The 13695-nt window shown below is 47.2% G+C and overlaps 1 protein-coding gene across 2 annotated transcripts in view; it reads left to right on the top strand.

The window, feature by feature from the left end:
* Positions 1-13695, top strand: part of NRK (Nik related kinase) — a 105591-nt gene that overhangs the window by 29869 nt on the left and 62027 nt on the right. For both annotated transcript variants that reach the window (XM_063347445.1, XM_063347444.1), the window contains exons 3-5: positions 4692-4748; positions 12231-12356; positions 13138-13248. In XM_063347445.1, the coding sequence (XP_063203515.1) occupies positions 4692-4748; positions 12231-12356; positions 13138-13248 (294 nt within the window). The remainder of the gene's footprint in view (positions 1-4691; positions 4749-12230; positions 12357-13137; positions 13249-13695) is intronic.

Genomic DNA, 13695 nt, shown 5'->3' with positions numbered 1-13695 from the left:
CTGAGTGATCGGTCCTATTCCACCTGTATCTCCCTGCAGAGATAATGCACGGTTGGAGCTCGTCAGGACCAGATCTTTGGCATAAAGCATCTTCCACAAATGTGGCTGCAATGAGCAGCATGCAGATTTGAAAAACATGTATGTTGGCTCCAGGTTTGCTGAGCGTTACTGTAGTGACTAACTGGCAACTGCAGCAGACTTTGTGCGGAAATGTTTTCTGGAGGAGACAAGGAATTTAGTTGGACTCAAAGCTAATGGGAGAATTTCTTCCAGCTTGGATGCCTCACCAAAATATAAGCAGGAACTTCAATTTTAGAAAGGCACTGAGCTTCAGAATTGTTCGTGTCTAAGCTCTGTATGAACTTGGTAGTGTTTAATGCTATATTCTTGGGTGGGAATATGGATGACTTGCAGATCGCTGTTGGATGTTTTGGCTGCATTCTCCAAAGGCGAAACCTGCTCTCAAACTGAGCATTTGGGTGAAAGATGAAACCTTTTATTAGGGAAAGGGGCCCACAGACCATTCCTGCCCTTTACCCGGCTTCTGAGGAAACGTGCAAGGGTGGATCTTGAATCGCAACAGGCCGATTGCCTGTAATGACCTGGAGAGGATGGGCAGCGGTGGTTGCACAGAGGGCTGGGAGGGCAGTGCCCCTTGTTCTTCCTCCTGTTTTGGGTTAAATTAAAAAGGATGAACTCCTGCATGCCTCGTCACTGGAAGTAAGTGCATCTGTTGATCCCATTTGGTTGGAAAGCAGTTAAACCAGCCAGTTATTCCTAGGAGCTTTAAACAAAAATCAAAACACCACCTCTCTCAAAACAATTCAAACTCGCTGAACCTTGTGGCTTCGCAAAAGTAGCAATGTGCGAGTTCCCGTGAACTCTGGCTAACCTCTGAGATTTATTGATAAATGAAAAAATAAGGGGCCAGGCCCTGAAACCTTTCCTTACTTAGGCACTAGTCTCGGTGTCTTAACAAGAAGCCCGGGGCTGGGTTCAGGATGTTTACTGCTTTTAGAGATGTCAAGGAAAATGAACTCGAAACAGTTTGAAAAACCAACGTAAAAGAGATTTTTGTTCTATGACTGTGCTGGCAATCAGTCTGTGCATTAAAGCAAGTGTAACGTGGAGCGTGTTACCCTGCTCAGATGAGCTGGTTCATCTCCACGTGAACACGTATGTCCCCTGGAAGCTTCAGCCCTCTTAGCCTGGAGTCTCGCAATAGCACGCTCCCTTTTTTGGGTGGCGATGCTGAGTTCAACAGGGTGCAGCCACTGCTGACAGGGACTGCTGGGGTTTGGGTGAGCCTTTGGGTGCCTTTGCTTCAGCCCCTTTTTCCGTAGCTAACTGAATAGACGGTGAAGTTCTGGGGAGGAGAAGGAAAAAAATTAGGATGTCTCCAGGGTTCTCTGATTATTTTGTCTCTACTGACTGAACCTTTTCCTTTGGCAATATTTAAAGAAAAGGTTTTATTTGTATACGTTGGGGTGATGTCAGAGGTAAGGAGAAACGATGGTGTGTGCGGTGTAGTTCTGCCACGTTGTTTGTTGCATACATTAGCAGGTGCAAAGACTTTTGAGATGTGTTGCCTTATGATAATCCTTTACTTTGTGAGAAATGTACAAGTGTAATCAAAAATAAATCTGCCAAGATGGCAGTAAAATTAGTATCTCATGATGAAAATGTTTTAATATAGATATATAGCTGTAGATATATATTTAGCTACGCTCTCCAAGATACTCTTTTCTTCTGCGCACTTTTAAACTGATCCATCCCTTTTAGGCAATTGATGAAATGCAGGTGTAAATATACAGATATTTTCACGCTTTCTCATGAGGTTAACCTGCAGCCCTCTGCACTGCCCTGCACAGACTTGGGCTGGTGGAGGAAGATGAGGTTGTTCTGCAACCAAGAAATGAGGAAGGCTCTTTTGAAAAAGGTGCGGTAACAGTTGTCGAAACCAAACTGTTATGAGTTGAGAATTAGAGCAAACCAACAGGAATGAGTTTTTACTGCTCCTTTCCTTTTGGCCTCTTGAGAAAGGGTCTGGATTCTCCGGTGGATTGAACCGCTCTCTATTTTGTTCCAGGAAAATGAGGTCTAAAAGAACAGGAGGGTGTCAAGTGCATGCGGGTGACAGAATTTACTTCCACGTAAAGGCTGCTTCACCCAGTCAGAGAGTGTTTACCGCAGGTCAGCCTGCGCAGAGGGATGGCTGGATGTCAGCCTGTGCGTTTCCCTCAGGCTAGTAGTAACTGCGTGCGGTGTGGGGACGACGGGGCACTGAGACAAGGTGGGGGCACGGTCCTGCCCTCGCTGCACGGACTGAGCTCCCCTCGGCCAGCAGTCAGCCCGGTTGAAGCTTTTGGGAATGCGGGAGCAGGATCGAGTTGTGCATCTGAGTTAACAGGGACACGTTGGTTGTGCAAAGGTGAATCGTGACCCACAAAACAAAAGGGCTTGCTGTTTTCTTTCCTGTAAATGCTAATTGTACAAACTTGGTGGGGGGATTTAGTATTCTCATTTATAATGGTAAAAGTGAGTGAGAACAGCAGGTTTGCATGTAGTGGAAATACCTGTGGCTGCAAAATAACAGATGTCTGTTATACAGGGGGACAAGTTGACCAGATACCATGCATTGAAATCAAAACTGAGTGCCAAGCCTTTCCCCCTTCCTTCTTCTTATGAATATTCAGTATTGGGCACAATGCTAGCCTAGTATTGGTAGATTTATTCTTTTAGGAAAGCAGCACATCTCCATGCTTGGCTGTAATTAGGAAAATCAGTGTTGATTCTTGACATCATCCTTTGCAGAATATACAGCAGCCCAGGAGAGATTCATCGTTTTGATGGGTGGGTCGCCTGCTGTGTGTTGTGGCCGGAGACATGGGATTATCGGCGTGCTTGACTCCAGCCAAACTTTGGAGTTAAGTCAGGGTGCCAGCGTGTCGAGCATGTCTGTATTTTGTGGAGGGCCCTCTCTCGCTATATTGCCAAGACATTCAATGCCTGGAAACGTTTGCAAACAATGGCCTCCAACAAAGGAGCGGGGTGGCTGTGCAGAGGAAGCTCGCTCACTGGGATTGACGTCAGCTGCGATGGATGCTGACCAAACTCCGGCATCTCTGGGGCCAGCACTGCCCATCTGCGCTCAGCCACGCCGGGGGGGGCGTGCGTCGGGGGCCTGGCGAGGGTGTGTCCCACTTGTCTTCCGCTGGAGGTCTGCGATAATGCATAAATCCTGTCATTCTAGTTTTATGAGAAAAAGCGTCGCCATCCCAGGAGTGCTCCCGCGGAAAGAGGGCACTTATAAATATACAAAAACTCAGCAGGATTTAGTTTTCTGTAAAAGAAAACATGACTGTGACATATCGCCTGAGAACGAAGAATCATTTTTCTTTGATGCAAAATTGCTTAGTCTTAGAAATAACACTCGTATGCAGTTTTGCGCAGATAGGACCTGGGTTTTAAAATGAGATCAACCCAGCTTCTAATTTTGCAGGTGTAAATTGCACCTGCAAATCATTTTGTCTGCAAACTGCAGCATTTCATATTTGATTTCCTGATTTTCCTATGGCTTACTTAACTGATGTCGCTTAGTTATTTCGATATACAGCTTTGCAGGCACTACTATTTCAGGAATAAAATTGCCGTCTCAAAGCTTCAAACCCGTTCCTGAACAGTTGATGGAAGTGAGGAGTTGGGACGTGTAGCCTGTCATACACGCTGTTCGTACGAATCTTTTGATCCCGTCCTCCAGTGTGAGATTAGTGTTGGTGATTGTGGCAAAATACTGCATCTACGGCATCTGTTGATCAGCTTGATCTAACCAAGACAAGAAACTGTAACTTACAGCAAGATTCCTGGTTGTGTTTCTAATATACATTCTTGTCAGTCTCAGTGTCAACTTTGCTCTTTTAATAGCTTTATTCCCTATTACCTGCCTTTTCATAGCTTTGTTTTCAAAAACTAGCCGCTTACCTAAATTTACCAGTTATCACACCTAAAATTGCCAGTTACCCGTTGTTTAGTAATGAGGGCGGGGTGCGTGCATTCCACGCGTGAAGTGCGTGTACGCGTGTAGGCACACACGCAGTCAAAGCCCTGGGACCACAGAAGATGACATTTTAAATACAAAGCCTCTGCATACTTTTTGGGAGGTAGCTGAGATATAGTTAGCTCAGCTGCAGTAAGAATTTTAAAAACTGAGCATTTCACAGTGAAAGGCTTTTTTTAAAAAAAAAAAAAAAATAAAGGGTGTGGGGGGGTGAAAAAGTACATACAGCTTTAGTTTCTTGGCAGCCACATACAGGTTGCCGGATTGATGTACTGGAACCCAGAGTTTTCTCTTCACCCTGAGGTGGGGCAGCAGCTGCGGGGAGGTGGGGACAGTGACAGCTACCCATGCCTTGCTTCCCCGGCACGTGTCAACCCTGGCTTGCAGGACGAGAAGGTTGTTCTGGTTGGTGACCCTGGGCCTCTGCTGAAGTTTCCTAGGAGAGGAGGCTGGAGAGGTGACACCACCTGTTCAGCAGGAGTTGGATGGAGACGCATAAACTCCTGCCACGCTGTGTTCCGACTGCAGAGCTCTGCCGGCGCCAAACTCAAACCCAGTTGTTTTATGCCTAATTAGTTACTGTATGCCTAGCTTGCATGCGTGTTTTACTTACAGTCTTTTGTTATTTTAACAGGGTCGCCATGTTAAGACTGGGCAGCTAGCAGCAATCAAAGTGATGAACGTTACTGAGGTGAGTGCACAACCAAAAATAAAAACATTGTTATCAAGCTGCAAGGAAAAATAAATATTCAGATCACGAGAAGGTGGATAGCTTGTTAAAGACAATCCAGTGGTATAAATTATGGTTGCTGAGCACTGGTTTGTGTTTTATAAAGTACTGAGAGGTGTTAATCCAACCAGATTTTTCAATTGTACCTGGCCATTGGTGACAAAGCAATAAGGGAATGCATTGCCATGTATTTTGATGGTCTATAATAACAAAGAGGAGAACTCTCTTCGTGCGTATTTCTAGTTGATTATCTGTTTCCAGAGACAGTGAGTAAAAGATTTCCTGTAGCTCTGTGCTGCCCCTGCTGTGTTTCATCACACCCTCTCCTCTCGCATGCCATCCATTCCTCAGAGTTGCTGCCCTGACAGCTAGCAAGCAGGAGCATGTTAGAAATGCAAATGTAGCGCTTTTTTATTGTTACTTGACAGATGAGAGGAAGAGACAGTTTAATTGGCCCTGTCCCTCCTCACATTTATAAAGTGGTGTCAGCGCTGGAACAGGGTGTCAAAAAAGTTGCTAGGTATAGATTTCTGTTTCTCCTTTTAAGAGCGCAGCCAGTAGCGAAGCAGCTTGCCTCCTTGAGACCATGTTAGGCTGAGCCCCAGGAAGTTCGGGAAGCCTCCCTGCATCCTCCTCTTGAGTTAACTGGAAGTCTATGGGGGGTAGGACGCACCTCGTCTCACTAAAGCCCAGCTCCCCTTTCTGTCACTATGACAGTGTAGATACAAAACTCCAAGATAAAGTTAGTCCTCTTGCGATATTGTAGAAGGTTTATCGACAGAAATAAAAAATAAAATAAAAAAACAAAAACAGGGCCAAGTCCTCTGGGCCAAGCCTACCAGTGGTACATCTACACGTGGTGTTCTGGGCAAGCACAAGCAAGCCTTGCCTGCATTTTCCTAGGTCTTTTGATTGTCTTGGAAGACAGCAGAACAAGTTGGTGTCTGTGTGGGCCTTGTCACGTAGAGCAGGTCCGGGGCCGTTCTCTCTGCTGATGGTGTAGGAATCCAGCCCTCAGCAGCAAGTGGTCTGAATTGCATATTGGTTTTTTGAACTTAAATGCTACTGTAAGGCTTTTACAAAGCATATCTAAGGGCTGGTTTGGCTATGGCTGCTGCTTTGTACGCATGCGTAGTTGAAATGCCAGTTTTGCTCTTCTCTGTGCATAGAGGAGGGTGCATTTTTTAAATGGGTGGTACATTAGATTGGTGGGATTTTTGCTTTTAGCTGTATAGGCACATCTGTCATCAGGTGCTTTGGCTTGAAAAAATGGCAGCCACCAACCATGAGGCTGCTGAATTTTGGAAGGGAGAGGGTGTAGGGTTTGTGTCGCACACAAATTCCTGAGATGAGAGCGTCTCCATGCTTGGACAGAGGAGCTGACAGGAGAGATCCTGGCAGGGCTCAGAAGGGATCCAGAGCTACTGTATGGACCTCTTTCATGCTTTGCTGGGTCAGAAAACAGTGCGTGAGGGCTGGCCAAAGATGTCACTTGTGGGCCATCGTGTTAACACCAGTGACAGTCCCTTCCTTGATGAAACAATTGAAGCAAGAACCGCAGGAAGGGAACCTTGGAAAGATTTCCTTCCCCTTGCTATACATAACGTGGTCTCCTTTGTATATAAGCAACAAACCGTAGCATCCAGTAATGCCTTTTTGCTTGGAAACAAAATTTAAATGGAGGACAACCTTGTGGTCCGGCTTCAGGAATTCTGCTTGATAGACTTGCATGATTCTGGGAACAAAACCCAGCTGTTCAGGTCTGATTTGCTCCTTCCTTGCAGGCTAGAGAGCCAGCATCATACTGGGGAACCTGTCCCATTGCTTGAGGGGCAGCGATACCAGATCACGCTGTTTTCACGTTGACTCACTTAATGCGAAAGCAGTTGTGACAGTTTGAGCGTTGAGCATGTCGGTGCGGCCACCTGGAGGGGTTTCCCCGGTGCTCATCCCCCACTAAACCCTGAACAAATCCAGTTCAGCTGTACTTGAGCGTTTCGGCTTTCTGGCCTTGGTGCAGGGTGAGCGCAGGGCTTTCTGCTGTTATTTCCACTTTCTCAATGCGGGGTTGCTGTGTTCCCGCTGCCGGGGCACGGGCTGGCAGACCTGGTTTCCTCCAGGCCCTCGGCGGTGCCTCTGCGAGGGGTTGGGAGACCAGCGCAGGGGTGATCCAGGCACTTGCTGCCAGTAGCTGCGGTTCCTGCTGCAGCTGGGGTCGTCCTCTCCTCCCCACCACACCTCCCCTCCCCTCACGGCCCGCTGCGTTACGGTGAACCCCGATGGCTTTCAGCGCAGCGGCTGCGTGCAGGGACAGGCTGGGCTGGCAGCTGAGGTCCCGAGCCCTTCGGACACCTCAGTGCAAATTCCCAGAGCCCTCGGGGTGAGCCACATGGCTGCAAGAAATGGGGTTACTGCTGGCCTCCCGAGCTCATCCGTCCAGCCAGGGACCGTGCCGCTGGTCGCGTGGAGCGCAGAGTAGCTGGGGTGCTGGAAGCCAATGCAGTTGCAGTAGGTAGGGGCACAGGTACAGCTGAGGCTGTCCAGGGCGTCTCTGAAGCTCAGTTCTCCTGTAAAATAGCAATATCTTTTCTCTGCTGCACAACATTTGGTTATTGAAGTCTCTAAGAGCTGCTGTGTGTCCTAACTGTAATGTAGAAATCCTTTCAGTCTCCAGAATTTCAGTGTCATAAATTCAGAGCCTGTCAAGGATTCAGTATTTCTCTTGCATTGTTAGTCTGCTGAGGTTTAAGTTATTTTCTGATCCCTTGGTCTTGAAAAGCTAGCTTGAGGCATTAAATAAAATCTTTAAAATATTGAAATCCTCGTCTCCAATGTCCTGCCTATAAATTGCACCTGAGAGCAACATCTCACATGGAGTTTGGCTGGTGAGAAATGGAAGCTGTCATAGAAAACCTGCTTGAGTGAGACGGGAGGCTCCTAGCCCCTGTGGCCATTTTCATCTTTGGGTGGTTCTATGATCTGATTAGTGCTGCACAGGGAACAGTTTTCTTAGGGAGTGAAAATTTCATGTGGTAGAAAACAGGAAGATTAAAAAAAAAAATAAAATCAAGACAAATGCAGTCTTTCTGCCTTCACCTGTCTCCAAAAAAAAGTGGAGAAGAGCTGGACTGGACTTGTGGGTTTTTTTTATACCTGCTTCGAGGACTCCCCGGTTCACGCCTCTGGTAGGTCTCTGTCATTCAGAGGGGGGCAATTCCAGTGCCTGAGTTTGACAGAGCCCCATGCCACTGTAGGCTGGTGGTGGCTTGGTCACTAACCTGCTCGTGCTCAGTAATAGGTCAGTGTTGTCTGACTTGGGAGAGGACAGGATATCCCCCCATGGATATCTCGTATCCTGGGGGTCTGCGCCACTTCCTTGCTACTTGGATATTCTGCAGTGGGTTTCTCACCCCCAGCATCATGTTCTCATCACTAGAAAATCCAACCAAAGTCCTTCAGCTAACATTTCATCATAACCAGTACATTTCTGCCAAAAGATTTGGCTTCACCAAATCTACGTTTTTATTTGGGTTTTGTTTTTTTTTTCCATCAAGAAATAATTTCATCAGAAATTCCCCGAGCAGCTCCAGCTGTGATTGTTCACCTCTGAGATGCGGGGCACACCAAGAGCTGAGCAAATCTGCCCTTCTGCTGTCATGAGCCGCAGCCCCGGGGCCGGTTTCTTCGGAGCGGCAGCAGGATGCTGTGGTCATTGTGGGATCCTCTGGACATCTGTCAGGAAGTGCTGCCGCGCTGTGTTACAGGGGGGGAGCGGGGGGGAGCCCTTTGAAATGGTTGATGGCAACGTGCTGGTGTGCCTCTCCACGCAGGCGCTGCTTCCTGTGATCTGCTGGTGCCAGGCAGGCAGAGGGCTTGCAGAGAGCTTGGGTTCTTGCTGCTTTTCTCTTCAGCTGTCAGCGTAGGTGATCCGAGAGCCCTTCTGCAACAGGTCATCCTCCGCCTGTCCTTGCTTTCAGTCTTTCCAGGCAGCAAAATAACATTTAGATGAGAAACTTCGTTAGAACTGCCCCAGTACGAAGGGGTCTCTTGGTGGAGTATTTATCAGCTGATGATCTTGTTTCCATTTGAGGTCAGAGGCGTGTGCTTTCTAGTTCTTTGCTTCCTAACGTCATTGCCGATAGGCCCGCAGCTTCAAAAATAGCCTTTGATCATGAACCTGTCATCTTTGTGCATGCAGCCATCTGTGCCCAGAAACGCATTGGTTTGTGAAAGCAAACAGCTTTTTGCACCTGCACATCTGCGAGCTTGTTTCCTTTTCTTAAGCAGCATGATTTATGAGCGGGTTTCTAGACCCCCAGGAGATGTGCCCAATGGTAACGCTGACAAGAGGGATGGTGGAAAGTGGAAATCCTGAGGATGTGCATGCACTGAGAAGTTGAGGGTGCTTTTGTCCCCAGTCACTCTGCTTTTGAAGCATGTATGTAGTACTGAGATGGAGCAAGTCTGGGTTCAGTTCCTGGCTGGGCTTCAGACATGGCCCATGGGACAGAATGACTCACATCTACCCTTCTGCCTTGGTTTGTCCATGTGAGAGAGAGTGATTTTTCCAAAACTCACTCAGGCACTGGGAAGACAGAGTACTTCTTGTCTGCGAAATGCCCGCCTGCTGTCCTGTATAGCGCTTTACCTTACAGACAGGCTGATATTTGAGGTCACATCTCTGCCTTTGGAGGACGGAAGAGTTTGGCTCAGAGGGTTTCTGCTCAGCGGTGGTGGGACTCAGCAGGGAAGCCCACTGTCCCATCTAAGCAGTGTTGTCCCAAGGCGCTTGTCCTGTACCCGAGCAGCATGGAGCACCGGTAGCCGCCTCTGCGGGGAAGGGTGGGTAAGGGAAGAAGAGGAAAGTGCAGGGAGGGAGCAGGTTCCAGCCTTCTGGGTAAAAAGATAAGGACACGAGATAAATGAGGAATTGGATCATCCTGCTGTTAATGGGAAAGGAGCTGCATGTGCAGCTCCTCTTTGCTCTTGTCTCTGGGTGTGGAAGAGCCTACCTGGTATTCCAGCTGTGTGCACAAACAGGCACACGCTTATCTTGGTTTTAAAAACATGGAGTTGAGATTGCAAAGGAATAGAAAGTACTTGGATAAGAGTTCCAACAAACGGTAAATTAATTGGGCAAAGGAAGAAGAGCTGAAAAAGAGGCAAGAGCTCTGAGGAAGTGGTTGAGATGTACCAGCTCCCCCAGGGGAACTTTGTGAAAGCTGCAGGCGGGTGCTGGGGTTGTAGCCGGGGAGCTTTTCAGCTGGGATCCGCCAGTGCAAAGTTCATGCAGATGGGCAGAGCTAAAAAACCCCAAAACCTTGAGATCTGAAGAGACCTTAAGTAATTTGGTGAAGGCCTTTACCAAAGATTAACGTTGCCCCTCCATGTGTTTGGTTGCCCTAGCGGAAGGAGTGGGCAGGATGCAGGAGGCACAGCAGAGGGAGGAAAGGAGTCCTCCTTATTTATCCCACTTTCTGCCCTTCTTCCCGTAAGATGCGTTACCAGAAACTCCTACCAGTGTCAGGACCCTTGTGGTCAGGTCCAGGATGGCAGTTCCTATCTCATTCTCTGCCTCCTTCTCCTCACCTGCCTGTTTGCTCCCTTTCACGTACACTGTTTGGAGTCCCAAAGGGAGTGGAGCCTTGAAAGCGTGAGCACAAGCTCTCAGCTCCTCTTGGTTGTGCCCTGGCCGCGTGCAGAGAGAAACAGGACCTTGCTGATGGAGGATTTCCCACGTGCTGTCTGGGACTCAGCTCTGGCTTCTCTTGGAGACTCCAGATGCTGCACCGAGCTTCTCCTTGCCCTCGTTTATTAAGTCATGCAACATCCAGGGCTGCATCAAGCCAAGGATGGCTCCTTTCTGCTTAATTGCAAACAGAAAACAAAGGAAATATCTAGCGTTATGTGTGCAGCTTGAGAGCCTGTGTTGAACAAAGGGGCTGTTCTGAAACCTGAAATAGCTCATTTTGCTTCAAGTGGAGTTTTGCATTCCCCATTTCCTAAAGCCTAAGACAATTAGGCTTTGGTCTGGTAATGCGTCTCCTGTGGATTGATGTTACTGGGGAAATCTTACTGGTCCCTTCTGTTCTGTTGGGAATAATTTTTGTATGGTTGGGTTTCATAAGAGGCATACGCGAGGGACTTTGGCTTCAGCCTGTCAGGCTTTGATGTTTTGCTACAGGTAGAAAGGACACCGCAGCTGGTTTTGTAAGCAGTCTGTTGTGATGGTTAAAAGAATGTTTTGATGGCAAAGCTACTGGAAAATAGTGGAAAAGTGCAGAAAAATGTCCTGTGGGGCTGAGCTGTTCTTGCTGCCTCCTTTTTTTGCCTTCAGCGAGTAAGTGCTGACTGGGATGTTTTGCAGCAAGGTAAATTAATTTTCAGCTTTGTCATACTCCTTTTACCTGATACAAGGGATGCCTTGCAGCACCACTCATTTCCTATTAAAGCAAACGAGACAGCAAAATCCACACGTGTTTCACTGGGTATCGTGCACCATTTCTCTTGGTGGCAACACAGCAAACAGGCTGGCTCTGAGAGGACCTCTTCAGAGCAGGCAGTTCTCTCTGGAAAAGGGCATTTCCTTCTAATGTAACTATTAAAACTGGCGTTTCCATTAGTTGTCTTATTGTGCACGGTGCTGTACCGGGCAGAAGAGAATGTCTGCCCTGAAGAGACTGAAACAAAGACTGTGGGAAAACAGAGCTAGCTAGCGCCTGGAAGGAGATGTCTAGGGGTGTGCTAGCCCCCAGCACGCCAGAGACTTTACTGATGGCGTGGTGTTAGGAGAGGGGGAAGAACTCCGTGGTCCAGGTGGGGCAGCCTCACAGTTGGAAGGAAGGAGCGGATCCTGGCTCTGGAGTTTGATTTGTGGCAAGTTGCCTCCTTCTTGGCTTTGGTTCCTCCCAGCAAGACCCTCCACAGGTCTGGGAAGACAAATACGCTGATGTGTGCGCCAAGTGCTCTTCCAAGTATTTAAGTAATGGAGTGTTAGGAATAATTTTAGTTTTGTTTGAATCTGGTTAATTTCTACATGACTAAATTACTGCATACAGAAACTGCAAACGGGGGAGTAATAGGTCCTGTCTAAGCCCCCTGAGGAGACAAAATGAGATTGTTGTACCCAAATCAGAACATTTTTGATTCTTTAGCTCAAACCCGATCAATTCATTGTTTTAGGCTGGTGGATCCGGGGCAACTCAGTTGTTGGTTTAAGAGCCTGTCCTTCACTTGCAGTCTCATAACCACAGGATAATGCAGGTTGGAGGGAGCCTCAGGAGGTCTCTGGTCCAACTGTGGGATCAAACCAGGTTGCCCAGGGCTGGTTCCATCTGGGTGTTGAAAGCCTCCGAAGACAGAGGTTGCCCTGCAGCTCTGGGCAGCCCTGGGGCTCGGTGATCTCTGGTCACCTAAGGAGCCTTCTGCTCTCTTTTGCTACAGAATGAAGAGGAGGAAATCAAGCTGGAGATAAATATGCTAAAAAAGTACTCCCATCATCGGAATATTGCTACATATTATGGCGCATTTGTAAAGAAAAGTCCTGCAGGCCAAGATGATCAACTCTGGGTAAGTGTGTAGTGTCGTTTCTGTTCATGAGATTTACAGCTCCTTTCTTTAGAGCTCCAGTACACTTGGCTTGGACTCTGGCTCAGTACGGCTCTGAAGTCATTGTTCTGAAGAATAACACATAAAAGAGAAAAATAGTTCCTCCCTGCATGTCTTCCATCCCCTATGATTTCCTTTGAGGATGGGCATAAAGTATGTTGTGACTTGTGCTGTCATTCTGATTTGTTGTTCAGACTTCTTTTTTTCCAAATTAAATGTTTCTGTAACTTACGTTTTTTTAAATGAAAGTGAAAGGGAGCTTGTCCTCTTCCCCTCCTCTCCTTTTTCATGTTGCTTTCCTCTCCTTTTTTCAGTTGGAAAATAAAAAAGTGAACAGAGGAATTGGCAATAAAGCAAAGAAGAAAACCGAATCCTCTAAATTTCTCAGCTGCAACATTTTTGAAGCTCTGCAGCAAAATGAGAAATTTCAAATTTTGAAAAAAATTCCCATGTTTTTCAGTGCTGTTAGCTCTTCGTTTTCTGTTTCTGTAGTTTCTTTAAAAAAAAAAAAAAAAAAAGGTACCCATAACCTGCAATAGGAGAGGAGGGCTACTGAGGTTTTTTTATTTATTCAGCAATGTGTGTGATTCGGGAAATGAGGTTTTATATCACTTGGCATCCGGGAAGGCCGAGTGTAGTTTGCCACACCTTGATTGTGGTGGAGTGGGTGTTTGCACGTGGTATCTCTGCTGGCACCCTGCCGGGGCTGTGGTAAAGGTGTGTTGCGTTTGTCTTCCGGCAGCTGGTGATGGAGTACTGCGGTGCGGGCTCTGTCACTGACCTGGTGAAGAAGACAAAAGGCAACTGTTTCAAGGAAGATTGGATTGCGTACATCTGCAGAGAGGTTCTCAGGGTGAGTCGTGCCAACAGAGCTTTGTTGGTCATTTGCAACAAAAAGGCCTTTCCAAGCCTTTGGTCGCTGACATAGATCACTAATGAACATTACTGTTTAAAGGGTTGTTTTATCGATGGGGCTCATGGGCTGTGGTTCACAAGAGCCCAAGGAGCCAGCAAGATGGCAGCTTGACATCCCATATTATTATAGTTAATCCCGTCTTCTGTATGAAGAACAGAAAATTCCTGTTTCCTATGGCAAATAGCTATCTTCTGAAAGTCCAGATTCTGGGCATCTAGAAAAGTAAACAAATTTTCTGCTTTCAGTAAGTCTGTCCTCTGCGTCAGGAGACCTTACTGCTCATCGCTTCAGCTGTTCATGCTGTGTAAGATCTTTCTGTTCATAATTCCTTTACCTGCACACACTCAGGGGCCTCTTTTCCGCACTATTAGAAGCAATGTTGAC

This window comes from Chroicocephalus ridibundus, chromosome 9, assembly GCF_963924245.1.
Source record: "Chroicocephalus ridibundus chromosome 9, bChrRid1.1, whole genome shotgun sequence".
Classification (NCBI taxonomy): domain Eukaryota; kingdom Metazoa; phylum Chordata; class Aves; order Charadriiformes; family Laridae; genus Chroicocephalus; species Chroicocephalus ridibundus.
This window is presented reverse-complemented; position numbering and strand designations above follow the sequence as displayed.